This window comes from Myotis lucifugus, unplaced genomic scaffold, assembly GCF_000147115.1.
Source record: "Myotis lucifugus unplaced genomic scaffold, Myoluc2.0 scaffold_10, whole genome shotgun sequence".
In the NCBI taxonomy this organism is placed as follows: domain Eukaryota; kingdom Metazoa; phylum Chordata; class Mammalia; order Chiroptera; family Vespertilionidae; genus Myotis; species Myotis lucifugus.
Genome location: NW_005871058.1, coordinates 8057245 through 8074265, shown reverse-complemented (window position 1 = coordinate 8074265; position 17021 = coordinate 8057245). Strand labels below are relative to the sequence as shown.

The 17021-nt window shown below is 46.8% G+C and overlaps 1 protein-coding gene across 1 annotated transcript in view; it reads left to right on the top strand.

Moving 5' to 3' along the window:
- The first annotated feature begins 6 nt into the window (after positions 1–6).
- Positions 7–17021, top strand: part of CHD4 (chromodomain helicase DNA binding protein 4) — a 30010-nt gene continuing 12995 nt past the window's right edge. The window contains 25 exon segments of the mRNA XM_014451611.2: positions 7–126; positions 3693–3814; positions 4035–4229; positions 4434–4552; positions 4674–4915; positions 5174–5301; positions 5548–5683; positions 5845–6023; positions 6218–6457; positions 7272–7475; positions 7585–7645; positions 7648–7789; positions 8167–8298; positions 8376–8472; positions 9291–9482; positions 9951–10151; positions 10345–10482; positions 10750–10871; positions 10988–11161; positions 11770–11911; positions 12003–12134; positions 12248–12365; positions 13691–13815; positions 14149–14386; positions 14551–14726. Coding sequence (XP_014307097.1) covers positions 27–126; positions 3693–3814; positions 4035–4229; positions 4434–4552; positions 4674–4915; positions 5174–5301; positions 5548–5683; positions 5845–6023; positions 6218–6457; positions 7272–7475; positions 7585–7645; positions 7648–7789; positions 8167–8298; positions 8376–8472; positions 9291–9482; positions 9951–10151; positions 10345–10482; positions 10750–10871; positions 10988–11161; positions 11770–11911; positions 12003–12134; positions 12248–12365; positions 13691–13815; positions 14149–14386; positions 14551–14726 — 3855 coding nt within the window. The 5' untranslated portion in view covers positions 7–26.

Genomic DNA, 17021 nt, shown 5'->3' with positions numbered 1-17021 from the left:
CGGTTCCTGGCCGGGAGCGGAAGGGGATGGCGTCGGGCCTGGGCTCTCCGTCCCCCTGCTCGGCGGGCAGCGAAGAGGAGGATATGGATGCACTTTTGAACAACAGCCTGCCCCCACCCCACCCAGGTAAGTCTTCCCCAAGGGCCCCGGGCAGGAAGGAGGCATGTGGGCCCTCCCTAGTGATTCCGGTGAGACCGGGCTGAGTTTCTCTCTCTCTCCGTGCAGCCCGAGGTGTAGAGGGCACCCGAAGGGAGTGGCTCCCTTCTGCGGAGCTCTTGGGGGTGGGGGGAGCCATGTGCCTCCTGGGCCCCGAGGACAGAGATGCCAGCTTGCTGCACTGTCTGTCTTCGGGAATGCTCTGCAGTTCCCAGTTGAGGGAGCTCTCTGGGCCGGCAGGCATGACGGTGTGTGGGTTCTTGGAGGAATGCAGGTAGCTGGGGCCCCTGGAGGCGGCGTGGTGGCGGGGAGGGGGTTGAGGATGGCCTTTTGATGAGACCAGCTGGGCATCTCCGCTAGCTGGGATCCTGTGGTTGCTGCTGCTGTGGAAAGGAAAGAGGGAGTCGCTGGTTACTCTCTATCTGATTATTTTTAGCTTCTGATCAGTTACCAGTTTTCTGTGCTGTTTCAACTGTGCGAAGTTTGAAGTGCGCTCCTTAGCCGAGATGGAGAGAGAGCTCTGTGAGCCAGGCAGACTGCGGGAACGTTTGGAGCTGGGTGGGGGTGAGGGGGTGAGGGGCAGCATGTACTAGCCTGACCCACATACTAGGAAGTGTAAGAGAAGGGAGGTGACACTCTGGCCACCGTCCTCCAGGCAAATGGACATAATCCAGGCTTTCCCCCCCTAGAGATTTCTGTCTCTGCAGGTAGCCTGGGATCTGGGCTGATGGTGTGAAGTGTTTGTGTAGGTGTGTTGGGGGTTGTGCTGTCTGTATTTTGGGGTGGCTCCTTGAACTGGCCAAACCTGTATGGTTATAACCACCTTGCCTTATTGGAGTAGCCCTTGTCTATCCCCAAATGATGATTGATGTCATGCTTCTAAGCGGATGTCTCTCTGGTCTGTTTCTCTTTCAGAACCCCCAGCTAAGTCACCTGCTTGTTTCCTTGATCTTTTTTTCTAGTTTAATTTTTTTTTCCTACATGCCATTTCTTCATACTCTCCACTTACATTTATTTATTTATTTTTCATTCTGGAGCCTGCCGGTCCTGTTTCTGTTTCCCATGGACCATCTTTCACTTCTGCCTCCTCTCTCCTCAGCTCTAGTGGCAAGTTGAGGTGGTCTGGGAGAGAGCTGTTTCTACATCTGGTATTTTCTGAGTTGGAAGTCTTCACTTCCACCTGAGGCCACTTAGGAGAGTGGTCAGTCTTGTTACTGAGTCTTCAGCTGTTGGGATAAAAAACTTAGGCTTAGTCTCCTCACTGCAGGGCAGGGGTGGCAGGTTTCTGTGCTATTGCCCAGGGTGGTGGTGGAATGGTAGTCACGATTCCATCTTTTCTGTGAGGGGCCTGAGAAGTAGTGACATCCCGCCAGAGTAGAGCTGGTTGCACATCTTAGCTTCCCGCTGGCCCCTTGGTCTGGGGTTGCCCCCATGTTTATTGGGAGATGTGCGGGCTGCCCAGGTGAATTGTGCCCCAAGCTGTAGCATGACCCAGTTTTCCCACTTGCCACACCCATTCCTGCCCCTTTCCCAAATCCTCCTCTATATCTGAGCCAGTTTGCTGCTGGCCACGCCAATGTCAGTCCTTATCTGCCTGAGTAGTTTGGGGGTCTTACGTGGATTGGAAGGTGTCTCCTCTGCTTGCATGGGTTGTCCTTGTCTCCACTTGCAGCATTTATGGAGGTAGTGAAGAGGAAAACTCCAGGGGTGTAGCTGGTTGAATGGGGGGTGGGGACATAGGGATTGCTGAGAAAGAAGCCCTTGAAGAAAATGATTCTTTCTGGTGAGATCCTGACTGGTGTTCCCTTCCCAAGGGAATGGGAGGGGCTTTCTTGTGCCTGGCCTGATCCTGGGCTGAGTGGGGGGAGGCTGATGGTGCTTTGTCCAGCCTAATGTCTCATGTTCCCTAGTATCTGCCTTCTCAGGAAGGGTGGGAGCCAGAGGCACTTTAGGGCTAGTTCTGAGGGTCAGGAGCTAAGAGCATGTGTAGGATTGAAGGAAGCATATTGTTGTCCACCACCATCTAGGGAGTGTCCTTTTTTCTTGGTGAGGACATGACTCCCAAATATTGGGTAGGTGGCAAGAGGTGGCTTAGGATCTGTGCTCTGGACTCCGGGTGGGGGTGATGAGGAAACTGAGTTTCAGAGACTTCTTGTGGGGCTCCCATGCCGCATGGTCAATCATTTGGGGTATCAGAAACTTGAGGAGAAGGTTGTATGCTCTGACCACAGTCCCACCGAACCTTTATTAAATCTTTGCTCTGATGATTGAAAAAATAGTTAGGATTGAGGGAGTAACCCAGTCCCTTTCATAGTATTACCTTCATGCTTGTCTTGGGTTTCTTTGACTTGGATGTTAGGATAGCCGCTTGAGAACTGTGTCATCCCAGAGGAGGTGTTAGGAGAGGTGGCATTTTGACCAGGTAATAATTTGGGAAGTCTTCCGTCAGGGTAGTCTTTCCCCAGCTACCTCTCTCAACCCATCCCCCTCCCCTGCCACTTCCTGTCTGTCCTATGTTGGCAGCTGGGTGCCCTGGCTGGCTTCTGCGGTCAGGAGCCATTTTCCCTCTCCTCAGTGGGTGAGGCACTCCCTCCTTCTCTCCACTCCCTTCTCCACTACCCCCCTCCTTGGGCGGGGGTGGCTTGGGAAGAAGGAGAAAGAGGAGGGAGGAGGGAAGAGGGAGCTGGTGTGCTGGTTTGAATGTCTGTTACAAAGGAAGCTGCCTCCTGGCCTTCTCCTCCCCCTCTGTGCCCCTTCCCACCTATCCCTGCCCAGGAGCTCTCTGTATTACCCAAGGCTTTGTGTGTGCTCCCAGCCAGGGGAGGAGGTGGAGCCAGATGGGAGGAGGATGGGGGTGGGGGGAGGAGATGGTGACAGCTGGGCTGATTTGGGCCCCTGGGGAGAAGAGACTACTGACCCAGGAGAAGCTGGGAACAGTAGAGCTGGAGATGGGAAAAGGAAATTATGTTTGGGATTGGGCTGGCAACAGAACCTGGGACTTGGAGGTTCTGGTTGTTTTGATCTGGGATGACCCAAAAGGGTGGTTGAAAGGTGTGGTTTCTGGGACCCCTGAACTGACACTGTTCTGGGAATGTGGTGAGATATATGCATTAGTTTTTGCCATCTGGGTAGGATCTTTCATTCTCATTCCCTGATTTATAGAGCACTTGGTAGGCAGTTACAGGAGGGCTAGACCTATTTGTATTATTTGGTTAACTCTAAGCAGATTGATTTAGCTGCATTGAAGATAGCATATAGAAGACTCCTGTTAGGAATAGGGAGAGGAGGCAGGGGTCTGGACAGCTGCCCAAGGTGGGTCTGGTCTGGCCTGGCAGGCCTATTTCGGGTCTATCCAGCTCTCTCTCTGTCTGTTTTTTTGTCCTGAGTCTCAGCTTCCTTCTGTGGGGTGTATAGCAGTCTCTTCAGTGGAATCTGGGACAAGAGGTGGGGGAATAATGTCTAAAGCCTCTGGATTAGGCGCTAACCTTTGCTATTGATCTTTTCCTTACCTTCCTCTCTTTGCCAAATACATGTAGAAAACGAAGAGGACCCAGAAGAGGATTTGTCAGAAGCAGAGACTCCAAAGCTCAAGAAGAAGAAGAAACCTAAGAAACCTCGGGACCCTAAAATCCCTAAGAGCAAGCGCCAAAAAAAGGAGGTGAGTGGGTGACTGGATGCGATGGGGGAATAAGAGGAAGAAGGGAGGAGCTCTGAAGAGGGTTGAAGGGCAGGAGCGTCTGTTACTTCCTCTGGAGTGCAGGCCACAGGTCCTGGGGACAAGCCTTAGGGCAATCCTGAGGTCAGCATGTGTGTAGCGTGTGTGTGTCTGTCTCCCTCTCCTCCCTTCCCTGCTCCAGCGTTTGCTCTTATGCCGGCAGCTGGGGGACAGCTCTGGGGAGGGGCCAGAGTTTGTGGAGGAGGAGGAAGAGGTGGCTCTGCGCTCAGACAGTGAGGGCAGCGACTATACCCCTGGCAAGAAGAAGAAAAAGAAGCTTGGACCCAAGAAAGAAAAAAAAAGCAAATCCAAGCGGAAGGAGGAAGAGGAGGAGGATGACGATGATGATGATTCAAAGGTACCTGGACCTCCATCCTCAGTACTGTTTGTCCTTTGTTTCCCAAAGGACATTTTCTGCCCATTAGAACATTTTCTCCCCACCTATTTCTAAAGATTTCCTCTTAGCTCTCTTACTCTGGTCTTGCAAACCTTAGTTTCAACCCAATTCCCTTAGCAGGTGTAGGCATTAGGAGTCAGGTCTTTGACTTTGCTCTCTCTGCAGGAGCCTAAATCATCTGCTCAGCTTCTGGAAGACTGGGGCATGGAAGACATTGACCATGTGTTCTCCGAGGAGGATTATCGCACCCTCACCAACTATAAGGCCTTCAGCCAGTTTGTCCGGTAAACAGGAGGGTCGGGGGCAAGGGAAGGAGAGGGTGTCTATAATCTCTTCTCACTTCTCTTTCCCTCTCTTACTCCTAAATTTTTCCCTGTTTTCTGTTCTCATTCATTTCTCCACCAGACCCCTCATTGCTGCCAAAAACCCCAAGATTGCTGTCTCCAAGATGATGATGGTTTTGGGTGCGAAGTGGCGGGAATTCAGCACCAACAACCCCTTCAAAGGCAGTTCTGGGGCTTCAGTGGCAGCAGCAGCAGCTGCAGCAGTGGCTGTGGTGGAGAGCATGGTGACCGCTACTGAAGTTGTACCACCTCCTCCCCCGGTGGAGGTGCCTATCCGCAAGGCCAAGACCAAGGAGGGCAAAGGTAAAGTGGGACTTGTGGGTGGGCGACTAGTGTGGGCTTAGGGATGGCGAAGACAGACAAAGTATGGAAATGCTATTCTGTCAGCCCAAAGATAGACGATAAGAGGGAGGAATTACTTTTGGATTTAGGAGGGAAATTTGGGAAGCTGAACATGGGGAAGCCAGCTTAGATGGAGAACATTTTAATATTTTCCTCATCTTCTATCCTGTGATGTGTATTTGGATTGTATCATCTTACTTTGCTCTCTCCTGATTTTAGGTCCCAATGCTCGGAGGAAGCCCAAAGGCAGTCCTCGGATACCTGATGCCAAGAAGCCTAAACCCAAAAAAGTGGCTCCCCTGAAAATCAAGCTGGGAGGTTTTGGTTCTAAGCGTAAGAGATCCTCGGTGAGAGCCCAGCCCATCCTTTTGGTTGAGGGTGCCATATCTAATAGGGAGGATGTTACCTTAGATCAGGATATAGCCTATGCAGTAGGCACATAGGATGTAGGGAGTTGGCCACAGAACAGGTGACTAGGTTCCATGTACAATCCTTGCTGGGATTCTAGTACCCCTAGTAAGAGAGGCTGTCCTTTTCTACCTCTCTTTCCCCTTGGGTTGAACCTCTAACCTTATTCCCTTTTATTCTTCCAGAGTGAGGATGACGACTTAGATGTAGAATCTGACTTCGATGATGCCAGTATCAACAGCTATTCTGTTTCTGATGGTTCCACCAGCCGTAGTAGCCGCAGCCGCAAGAAACTTCGAACTACTAAAAAGAAAAAGAAAGGTGTGTTTCTTTTCTGAATCTATATGTGATTTGATGGGGAGGGAATGACCGGGGAAGAATCTCCCTAAGGAGATAGGGGTGGGTTAGTTTTAGGGTAGGGGGTGGGGGAGGGGGGAGGTAGTTTTTTTCTAATAATTGGGCTTTCCCTCTTCCTTGCCCAGGCGAGGAGGAGGTGACTGCTATGGATGGTTATGAGACAGACCACCAGGACTATTGCGAGGTGTGCCAGCAAGGCGGCGAGATCATCCTGTGTGATACCTGTCCCCGAGCTTACCACATGGTGTGCCTGGATCCGGATATGGAGAAGGCTCCGGAGGGCAAGTGGAGCTGCCCACACTGTGTGAGTACCTGGCCACTGTGGCCCTTTGGGACCCTCGAGGGAAAGGGTGGGATGGATAAAGCTTTTCTGGGCCTTGGTGGGAGTAATGGTGGTGTTGCTGGTATGGGCTTTGGGAAGCATTTGATGGAATGATGTGTGGTTCAGCCTTGGGTGGGGGGGTGGCAATAATCTGACTCTGTTTTTCTTTACTGTAGGAGAAGGAAGGCATCCAGTGGGAGGCTAAAGAGGATAATTCGGAGGGTGAGGAGATCCTGGAAGAAGTTGGGGGAGACCCTGAAGAGGAGGATGACCACCATATGGAATTCTGCCGGGTCTGCAAGGATGGTGGGGAACTGCTCTGCTGTGACACCTGTCCTTCTTCCTACCATATCCATTGCCTCAACCCCCCGCTTCCAGAGATCCCCAATGGCGAGTGGCTCTGTCCCCGTTGCACGGTGAGTGACTGACCCCAGCCAGGGTGAGGGATGTGGGGAGGGTTTTACAAACCCTTCTGTGTGTAGGCATCGTGAGGCTGAGGTGCAGTAGAGGTTGTTGGAGAACTGTAAACCTTTTAGCCCTGAGACAGGCGTTTTCCTTCCTCATGTAGTTTTGGGAAAAGGTATGACTGACTAACTTTGAACAGAGGAATTGATGGTTTGTCAGCTGTCTTGAGGGGGATGGTGCAGTGTTCTAGTCTAGACCATCCTGGTTTTGCCACTTACTCAGCCTTGGGGTCATGGTAGTTTAGAATGATTTAAAAGGGTCACTTATTGCTTTGGATTGCTTAAGAGGAATTCTGGGCTGTAGGTTCTGTGGATTTTCTGTTTCCTCGTTCTGGGTTATTGCTTTTTTTTTTTCCTTTTTATTTTAGAGAGAGTAAGAAAAAAAAAACCAACCCACACATTGATTTGTTGTTTCACTTATTTATGCACTCATTTGGTTGATCCTTATGTGCCATGGCTGGGGATCAAACCCACAACCTTGGCAAATTGGGACGATGCTCTAGCCAACTAAACTACTCGGCCAGGTTATTGTTGAAGTCTAGCTATTAGCTCTGTTAAGCAGGTAGTAGTGATCATGTCACACAAATCCTGGGCAAAGTCCAGAAGTGAAAAGGGATTTCTATTATTCTCTCCCTAGAAGAGTCCTTGGATTAGATCTTATTTGCAATGAGATTTTAATAATTCTTGGATAAGGTTGAGGCTGTGGGCTATACTATCTCCTCCCCATGGTAATGACTTGGTGTTGGATCATCTCTTTTTCTCTCAGTGTCCAGCTCTTAAGGGCAAAGTCCAGAAGATCCTAATCTGGAAGTGGGGTCAGCCACCATCTCCCACACCAGTGCCTCGGCCTCCAGATGCGGATCCCAATACTCCCTCCCCTAAGCCCTTGGAGGGGCGCCCAGAGCGACAGTTCTTTGTGAAATGGCAAGGCATGTCTTATTGGCACTGCTCCTGGGTGTCTGAACTGCAGGTAAACCCGGATAGGCCAGAGATGTGGGGGTTACAACAAAAAGGGTCGCGAGAACAGTCTTGTGGGTAGGAGTGACTACAGCTCCTTGGTGACCTCTTTCTGCTTGCAGTTGGAGCTGCACTGTCAAGTGATGTTCCGAAACTATCAGCGGAAGAATGATATGGATGAGCCACTTCTGGGGATTTTGGTGGTGACGAAGAGAAGAGCCGAAAGCGAAAGAACAAGGACCCTAAATTTGCAGAGATGGAGGAACGCTTCTATCGCTATGGGATAAAACCTGAGTGGATGATGATCCACCGAATTCTCAACCACAGGTACCAGTGGAGCTGGGCCAGACTGTGGTTGTCGGGCATATGGAAGGATAGGCAGCATATCCACTGGGAGATTGCTGCCAAAGGGATTATGAAAACGGACATCACCAGTAACTTATACTTGTTACTAACTGACTGAATCCTGGTATTTGAGCCATAGGAGACTATATATTAGAGATAGGAGACTATATATAGGAGACTATATATTAGAGATAATTTTTGGTCCAAAGACTGGTATAGTAGAGGCTCTGAATATATATCTGGCCCACCTCCAGGTCTGGTTGGAACATATGTTATTGGCAGTTTTTGAGAGGAAGGCTGACGTAAGAGGAGAGGAGGTAGCCTTCTGGCTCTGAGGATTTCTCTCCTTAACCTTGCAGTGTGGACAAGAAGGGCCATGTCCACTACTTGATCAAGTGGCGGGACTTGCCTTATGACCAGGCATCCTGGGAGAGTGAGGATGTGGAGATACAGGACTATGACTTGTTCAAGCAGAGCTATTGGAATCACAGGTGAGTCACTTTGGTGTGGAGTAGAGTTGCTTCTTATTGAGGAGCCTAGACAGTGGTGTGATGTCTGTCTTTTTCAGGGAGTTAATGAGGGGCGAAGAAGGGCGGCCAGGCAAGAAGCTCAAGAAGGTGAAGCTGAGGAAGTTGGAGCGGCCGCCGGAGACTCCAACAGTCGATGTGAGTTGGGGCAGAAGCGGGAGGACACAGGTTACCGGGTAGGACAATGTATCTGTGTGCTCCAATCTAGTGATGGTGCAGGTAGTAAGTTTATAGCTGAGAATGCTTCATGAAGTCTGTTTGCAAATCTTTTCGTTGTCAGAAAAATAAAAGCATAGGAGGTAGTGGTATTTTTGTTTTGTTTTAATTGATTTTTAGAGAGAGAGAAAAACACATTGTTTTTTCTACTTATTAATGCATTCATTGGTTATTTCTTGTACCCTGACTGGAGATGGAACCTGCAACCTTTGCGTATTGGGACAATGCTCTAATCAACTCAGCTACCTGGCTAGGGCCAGGAGCTGGTGTTTTAAATGACTGAGGAAGTGTTATGGGGGTGGGGGTGAGGTGATCATACAACCAAGCTTTTATGAAACATTGGAACCTGGGTCTTCTGATCCTTAATTCATGGCTTATTTCCTCTGGTGTGTGTCTGTGTGAGATGTGAGGACGATTAAGGTTAAAAAGATGAATCTTGGGGGCAGCAGTGGGGACGGGGGACAGGATTATCTGGTGGATCCTGACTGCAGAATTAATGTATTGCTAGGGAGGCTATGATATGTCTTTTCTCAAAGATCTGTGGGATCCCAAGACCTTCACCTGCCTGATAGGTTGTTATCAAACACAAAGTTACAATAATTAATGAGGATCTTTTTCTCCACAATTTTTTGTGGCTCCCCCAAGGAGGATATAGTGAAAATGTGTGAGCAGGAGGCAGCTCTGTTATGAAAGCAAGGGAATCCCTTGCTAGCTCTCGACTTCTTTATTTCATCCTTCAGCCAACAGTGAAGTATGAGCGACAGCCAGAGTACCTGGATGCCACAGGTGGAACCCTGCACCCGTATCAAATGGAGGGCTTGAATTGGTTGCGTTTCTCCTGGGCTCAGGGCACAGATACCATCTTGGCTGATGAGATGGGCCTTGGGAAAACTGTCCAGACAGCAGTCTTCCTGTATTCTCTCTACAAGGAGGTAGGAAAGCTGGGCCTATTATTTCTTTGTGGGGGTATTTTGTGTTCATGGTCTTCTCTTACACTCTGAGGAGAGAGAAGAAGAAAAAAATGATTGCTAACCTTGAATGACAGTAAGATAAGACACATGTACACAGAGAAATATTTGGGGGCATGGAGCCATAGGTAGGATTAGTGGTGGGTACATAGAGCCTCTATGGATTTATGTTGAGATCAGCAGAATTATGGGTGGAATTAGTATAGAAAGACTTCATGGAAGAGGTAAGGTTTTGCGTTCTCTATAATGGCGGGTATGGCCTTGTGGAAAGGAGTGGGCAGAGCGTTTTCATACATAGAGAAGGTCAGGGTAGGAATAGCAGGTGCATGCCAATACTTGGATAGTTTCTGGGGCTTGGGGTAGAGGTGGGCTCTGGGGTTGTAGTGGAATGGGCCCTTTGTCCTTACTCTGTTCTTCGTTTCTTCCTCAAAGGGTCATTCCAAAGGCCCCTTCCTAGTGAGTGCCCCTCTTTCTACCATCATCAACTGGGAGCGGGAGTTTGAAATGTGGGCTCCAGATATGTATGTGGTGACTTATGTGGGCGACAAAGACAGCCGGGCCATCATCCGAGAAAATGAGTTCTCTTTTGAAGACAACGCCATTCGTGGTGGCAAGAAGGCCTCTCGCATGAAGGTATCTCAGTGGAAGGGAGATCACTCTCAAGGGGGAGTTGTTGTTACGGGCTTTGTTTGCCTCCTTGTGACCGGGTTCCTGGGATGAGGTGAAAAAGATGACAGCTGGAAGGAGGGAAAAGCCCCATAAGTCCCTTGGGTTTGCTGATGCTGGAAAAGTTGAACATTAGTAACCAGGTTGCCGTCTTGTGCAGAAAGAGGCATCTGTGAAGTTCCATGTGCTGCTGACGTCCTATGAGTTGATCACCATTGACATGGCTATCTTGGGCTCTATTGACTGGGCCTGCCTCATTGTGGATGAAGCCCATCGGCTCAAGAACAATCAGTCTAAGGTGAGGGGGGAGGGAGGGAGATTATGGCCTCCAGTGTTAGTTTTTAATACCACCTACTCATAAGGGGAGACCTAGGAGGAGAGGAAAGGGAAAAACGGTCTTTGCTTTTCTTCCTTACTGATACCCCTTGGTGGCCAGGCCTTAAAAGAGAGGTGGAGTTGGGGGTGGGAAACCAAAGTATTGGTCAGTGAAACAGCTTGGGAGTTCTGCAGATATACTGGAGCCCTCATTTCATTGAGTTTCACCTCTCTCCATCTGCTTCACCAGTTCTTCCGGGTCTTAAATGGTTACTCACTCCAGCATAAGCTGCTGCTGACTGGGACTCCATTACAAAACAATCTGGAAGAGCTGTTTCATCTGCTCAACTTTCTCACCCCTGAGAGGTTCCAGTAAGTGTGTGTTAATGTATAATCGACTCAATTCTGCTTCTGCTCTTCCTGTTGTCCATTTCTTATATCACTTTCCTTCTCCCTCTCCAACAATGTTTTCCTTTCTCTTTCTGAAGCAATTTGGAAGGCTTCTTGGAGGAGTTTGCTGACATTGCCAAGGAGGATCAGATTAAAAAACTGCATGACATGCTGGGGCCTCACATGTTGCGGCGGCTCAAAGCTGATGTGTTCAAGAATATGCCATCTAAGACAGAGCTGATTGTGCGTGTGGAACTGAGCCCTATGCAAAAGTGAGTCAGAAGGAACGAAATATTGACTCCATTTTGCAAATACTGTTAGACATCAGCCCGGCTGTAAAGTGTTTTTTTTTTTTTTTAATATATTTTATTTATTTCAGAGAGGAAGGGGGAGGGAGAGAGAGGTGAAACATCAATGATGAGAGAGAACCACTGATAGGCTGCCTCCTGCACGCCCCCAAGTGGGGATTGAGCCTGAAACCTGAGCATGTGCCTTGACGGGGAATCGAACCGGGGAATCAAACCGTGACCTGGTTCATAGGTTGATGCTCAACCACTGAGCCACACTGGCTGGGTTGCAGAGTGTTTCTTATTCCTCACCACACTCTGCTTCAAGGCACCTGGTGACAGGTGTAAGCAAGGCCTAAAGACATCTAATGCCAGGCAGCTGGAGTTCTTGGTTCTTTTTATTGTTTTTTCTCTTGGTTCTTATGTAGTTAGTTATACCTTACCTTATTTAAAATGGTGGTGGTGGTAGTGCTTGTTAGGTTTCCTTAGACCCAAAGTGAGATATATTGGAAGGAAGATCTCAGATCTTAGGACTGCATTTTGAGGCATGTGGAGACTTGAGTCTGACTTATCTTCCTCCCTTGCCCATGCAGGAAATACTACAAGTACATCCTCACTCGAAATTTTGAAGCACTCAATGCTCGAGGTGGTGGCAACCAGGTCTCTCTGCTGAATGTGGTGATGGATCTTAAGAAGTGCTGCAACCACCCATATCTCTTTCCCGTGGCTGCAATGGTATGTTGTGCCACTCTTGTTCCTCCCTGGGTTGGAACTGCTGTGTTGGGCTTTCTTTCAATGTTTTTTTCTTCTTTGCTTCTCTCCTCAGGAAGCCCCTAAGATGCCTAATGGCATGTATGATGGCAGTGCCCTAATCAGAGCATCTGGGAAATTATTGCTTCTACAGAAGATGCTCAAGAACCTTAAGGAGGGTGGGCACCGTGTACTCATCTTCTCCCAGGTATTATGTGGATTGAGCTGGGACCTTTAAGAGATAGCAATAAACACCCTCAGTGACATGAGGGAAAGAATTTTCATCTGACTTTCCCATAATTAAACTTGCTCCTTTTCCAGATGACCAAGATGCTGGACCTGCTAGAGGATTTTTTGGAACATGAAGGTTATAAATATGAACGTATTGATGGTGGAATCACTGGGAACATGCGTCAAGAGGCCATTGACCGCTTCAACGGTATGAGGGAAGGAGTGGCATAGTTCTAGGCATCCTCATTCACTGTGTCTTTGGGCCAGTCACTTGCTCTCTTGTGCATCTGCTTTTCTGTATAGTTCTTCTTGGTCTTTGTCAATTCATATGAAAAATAAATTTTTTAAAATGTTTTGATTGGAAGAGTGTATTGGACTATTCCTAGGAAATTTTTTTCTTTGAAGTCTTCATTCTTTCTCTGGAAAGAACATTTTCTTTAATCATCCTCATTGTATCTTGAGGCCCAGGAGGGACCAGGATTTATCCAAGCACTTATCACAAGTTAGTAGCAGACCTGTCTCAGTAGCTACCACTTCTTTTTATTTTATTGTGTTTTTAAATTCTCATTTGAGGACATACTTAGAAGAAAGAGAGAGAGGGGGTCGGGGGGAGAGACATTGATCTGAGAGAGAAACATTCCATACACTTTTTGACTGGGCTTCAGACCTGAAACCCAGGTATGTGCCCTGACCGGGACTTGAACCAGCAACCTTTTGGTGCACGGGATGGCGCTCAACCAACTGAGCTACTTTATCTGGGCACTACCTCTTCTTTTAAAAAAAATAATGTTAGACTTAACAAAAAGTTTCAAAAATAGTACAGAGAGTTCATGTATACTCTTCACCCTGCTTCTCTTAATAACAAGTTACATAACCGCAGTACAATTCTCAATCAGAAAATTAGCACTGGTATTATATTGTTAAATAAACTATAGACTCTAGCTGAAATGTCACCAGTTTCCCCCCTAATGTCCTTTTAGTATTTCAGGATCCAAGCCCAGAGCCGACATTGATTAAGTTGTTGATTCTTTTCCTGTATGTGACAGTTCTTCATTCTTTCCTTTTCTTTCATGACATTGATACTTTTGATGATTACTGGTCAGCTATTTGTGGAATGTCAGTTTTTTCATGATTAGATTGAGATGAGGCATGTTGGGCAAGAATACTAAGAAGCGATGCTGTGTCCTTTTCAATGCGTCATATTGAGGGGGAGGACATGATGTGAATGCCTCATTGTTGGTGATGGTAACTTTGACCACTTGTTCAGGTGGTGTCTGCTGAGTTTCTCCACTGTAAAGTTACTTTTCTCCCCATTGTAGTTGATAAATATCTTGAGAGGTGTTTGAGACTATGGTGATATCCTGTTTCTCCTTAAACTTTCATGCTGATTTTAGTATCCATCGGTGAACCTTGCTTACAATGATTATTTCTGTGGTGTTGGCTCATGAGGTTTTATATTTCTGAAATTCCTTCTACATTTGTTAATTGGAATTCAGTAGACACTTCTAATGATGTTTTTGGTTTTTTTCTTAGCACCGGGTGCTCAACAGTTCTGCTTCTTGCTTTCCACTCGAGCTGGGGGCCTTGGAATAAATTTGGCCACTGCTGACACAGTCATTATCTATGACTCTGACTGGAACCCTCATAATGACATTCAGGTGAGCAGAGGTAGCAGCGTTGGTATACAGTAATTTACCAGAAGTGAGGGCTCCACCATCTGGAATTAGTTGTTTTCAGGGGAAAACAATAGATTCTTATTATGTCTTTTACTGAATTGTAAGCCAGAAATTTTGGGTTATCTGTGGTTCTATTTTGGGTAACATGATAGAGGGTGGTGTCTGGGGGCAGTGGTGTAAAAGGAAGTTCTGTATGAAGGCAAGCTGCAGCTCCTGCCTAGTGCTAGATTTTGCTTATGTGGAACTCTCGGCGAGAGTGAAAGCAGGAAAGTGTGGTTACTTCAATTTCTGGCTTCATTCTGTGCCCTACTCCAGGCCTTTAGCAGAGCTCACCGTATTGGGCAAAATAAGAAGGTGATGATCTATCGGTTTGTGACCCGTGCGTCAGTGGAGGAGCGTATCACGCAGGTGGCTAAAAAGAAGATGATGCTGACGCATCTAGTGGTTCGGCCTGGGCTGGGCTCCAAGACTGGATCCATGTCCAAACAGGAGCTTGATGACATCCTCAAGTTTGGCACTGAGGAATTATTCAAGGATGAAGCCACAGATGGAGGTGAGCTAGTCAGGAACTTGTTTTGGTTTGGGGCTTGGCCTCTCTAAAGTGTATATTTGATACTTAGCGTCCTGGGACTTGGACCTAGGGGCCTGTGGAACTTGCTTTTTCTGCTGCAGCTGCTGAAGCTGACTTTGGGCATATGGACCCTTGATTCTTTATAGGAGGAGACAACAAAGAGGGAGAGGATAGCAGTGTTATCCACTATGATGATAAGGCCATTGAACGACTGCTGGACCGTAACCAGGATGAGACTGAAGACACAGAATTGCAGGGCATGAATGAATATTTGAGCTCATTCAAAGTGGCCCAGTATGTAGTGCGGGAAGAAGAAATGGGGGTGAGTATGAGTCCAAGGCATTGCTTTGCTTGGTGGTTGGTCCAAAATTGGAACTGAGACCAGGATGGTATTTGAAACAGGAAGAAAATATCTGTAGGCAAATTAGTACATTGATGAGTTGAATATATGTCTTCTTTTGAAAATCAATACTATAACATGATTAATCACATTTTTATTTTTGCTGTGGCTGTCAGGAAACCCACAATTTTCACACTCAAAACACTTTTGTTTGCTTTTTTTTTTTATCTTCACCTAAGACAGTGATGGCAAACCTATGACACGCGTGTCAGAGGTGACATGCGAACTCATTTTTTTGGTTGATTTTTCTTTGTTAAATGGCATTTAAATATATAAAATAAATATCAAAATTGTCTTTGTTTTACTATGGTTGCAAATATCAAAACATTTCTATATGTGACACGGCACCAGAGTTAAGTTAGGGTTTTTCAAAATGCTGACTATGGTTGCAAATATCAAAACATTTCTATATGTGACACGGCACCAGAGTTAAGTTAGGGTTTTTCAAAATGCTGACACGCCGAGCTCAAAAGGTTCGCCATCACTGACCTAAGAATATTTTTCCCATTGACTTTTTTATTTTTTTAGAGGGGGGGGAGAGAAGGAGGGAGGGAGGGAGGGAGGGGGGTAGAGAGAGGTGAGAGACATCGATTGGTTGCCTTCCACACATGGGCAAGGGTGAGGGTGAACCTTCAACCTAGGTATGTGGAGGTATGTGCCCTTTACTGGGAATCAAACCTTGGACCCTTCATCTGCTGGCTGATGCTCTAACCATTGAGCCAAACTGACTAGGGCTTGTTTGCTATTTTTAAGTCTATTTGGAGAAAAGACAGGAAATAGATACATACCTAGACAGCCTGTCTCTCTGTGCCTTTTAAAACATTAGAATTGTTGCTTTCCCTTTTTTCTACTTCCCTTCCTTTTCTTTGTCTTTTTAGGTAAAAAAGAAAACAAAAAACAGAAAAATACTAAAACAGTAATAAAATGTGTGGCATCTGTAATAGTTTATTCTCCCAAATGATAATGTTGGGTGTAAAATGAAAAAAAATTTGCCTTCTCCGTTGGTCCTCTTTAAACCACTCAGCTCAGGGTTCTTTGAATTGACATAGGTTATTGTGGTCTTTACCATTTTTTCTCAGACTTTCAACTCAGAACTATTCCTCTTGCTGTGTTTTTCTGATATGTATCTATTGTCTTTGTCCTTGAAGGTGATGCTACTAACCTTAGTTATGTGTAACTGGTTGAAAAGTCTGACATAGGTCTCGAGACCATATTCAATCAAAATGGCCCTCCTGAAGGTGCTCCACATTCCTGCCAGGGCAGGGACTACATATAGAAGTGATTGACTGGGACAGCACGTGGTTGGGAGGGAGGGGTGGTACTCTCCCTCCCATTGATAACCTCTGCTAAGGATTACACAGGTATACAAATGGCCTTCTTATTAGTGGCTGTAGCTGCTGTTTACTTTATAATATTTTAAAATTTTATTTTTTGACTAAAGGCCTGATGCACGAAAATTCGTGCAAGAGTAGGCCTTCCTTCTCCCAGCTGCTGGCACTGGCTTCCTTCCAGCACCTGGGACCCGGGCTGCTTCCCTCCGGGCCGGCTTCATCAGGAAGGACATGTGGAATGACGTCCAGTCTAATTAGCAATTTACCCTTTTTTTTTTTTAATTTTTTAAATTAATTTTTTTTTTTTATTGCTTAAAGTATTACAAAGGGTATTACCCTTTTTTATTATAGATTAGATTGTAATTCACATGGTTCAAGATTCAAAAGATACAAAGTATCTCTTTCATCCCTGTCTGGCTACCTAGTTCCTTCCCTCCCTAGGGATAACTTATGTATCCAGTTTCTTTTTTTTTTTTTTCTTTGTTTTTTAAATATATTTTTATTGATTTCAGAGAGGAAGGGAGAAGGAGAGAGAGATAGAGACATCAATAATGAGAGCATCTGCCAAAGCCGGTTTGGCTCAGTGGATAGAGCGTCAGCCTGCGGACTGAAAGGTCCCAGGTTCGATTCCGGTCAAGGGCATGTACCTGGGTTGCGGGCACATCCCCAGTAGGAGATGTGCAGAAGGCGGCTGATCGATGTTTCTCTCTCATCGATGTTTCTGACTCTCTATCTCTCTCCCTTCCTCTCTGTAAAAAATCAATAAAATATATTTAAAAAAAAAAATAATAATGAGAGCATCAATCAGCTGCCTCCTGCACATCCCCTACTGGGGATCGAGCCCACAACCCAGGCATGTGCCCTAACTGAGAATCAAACCATGACC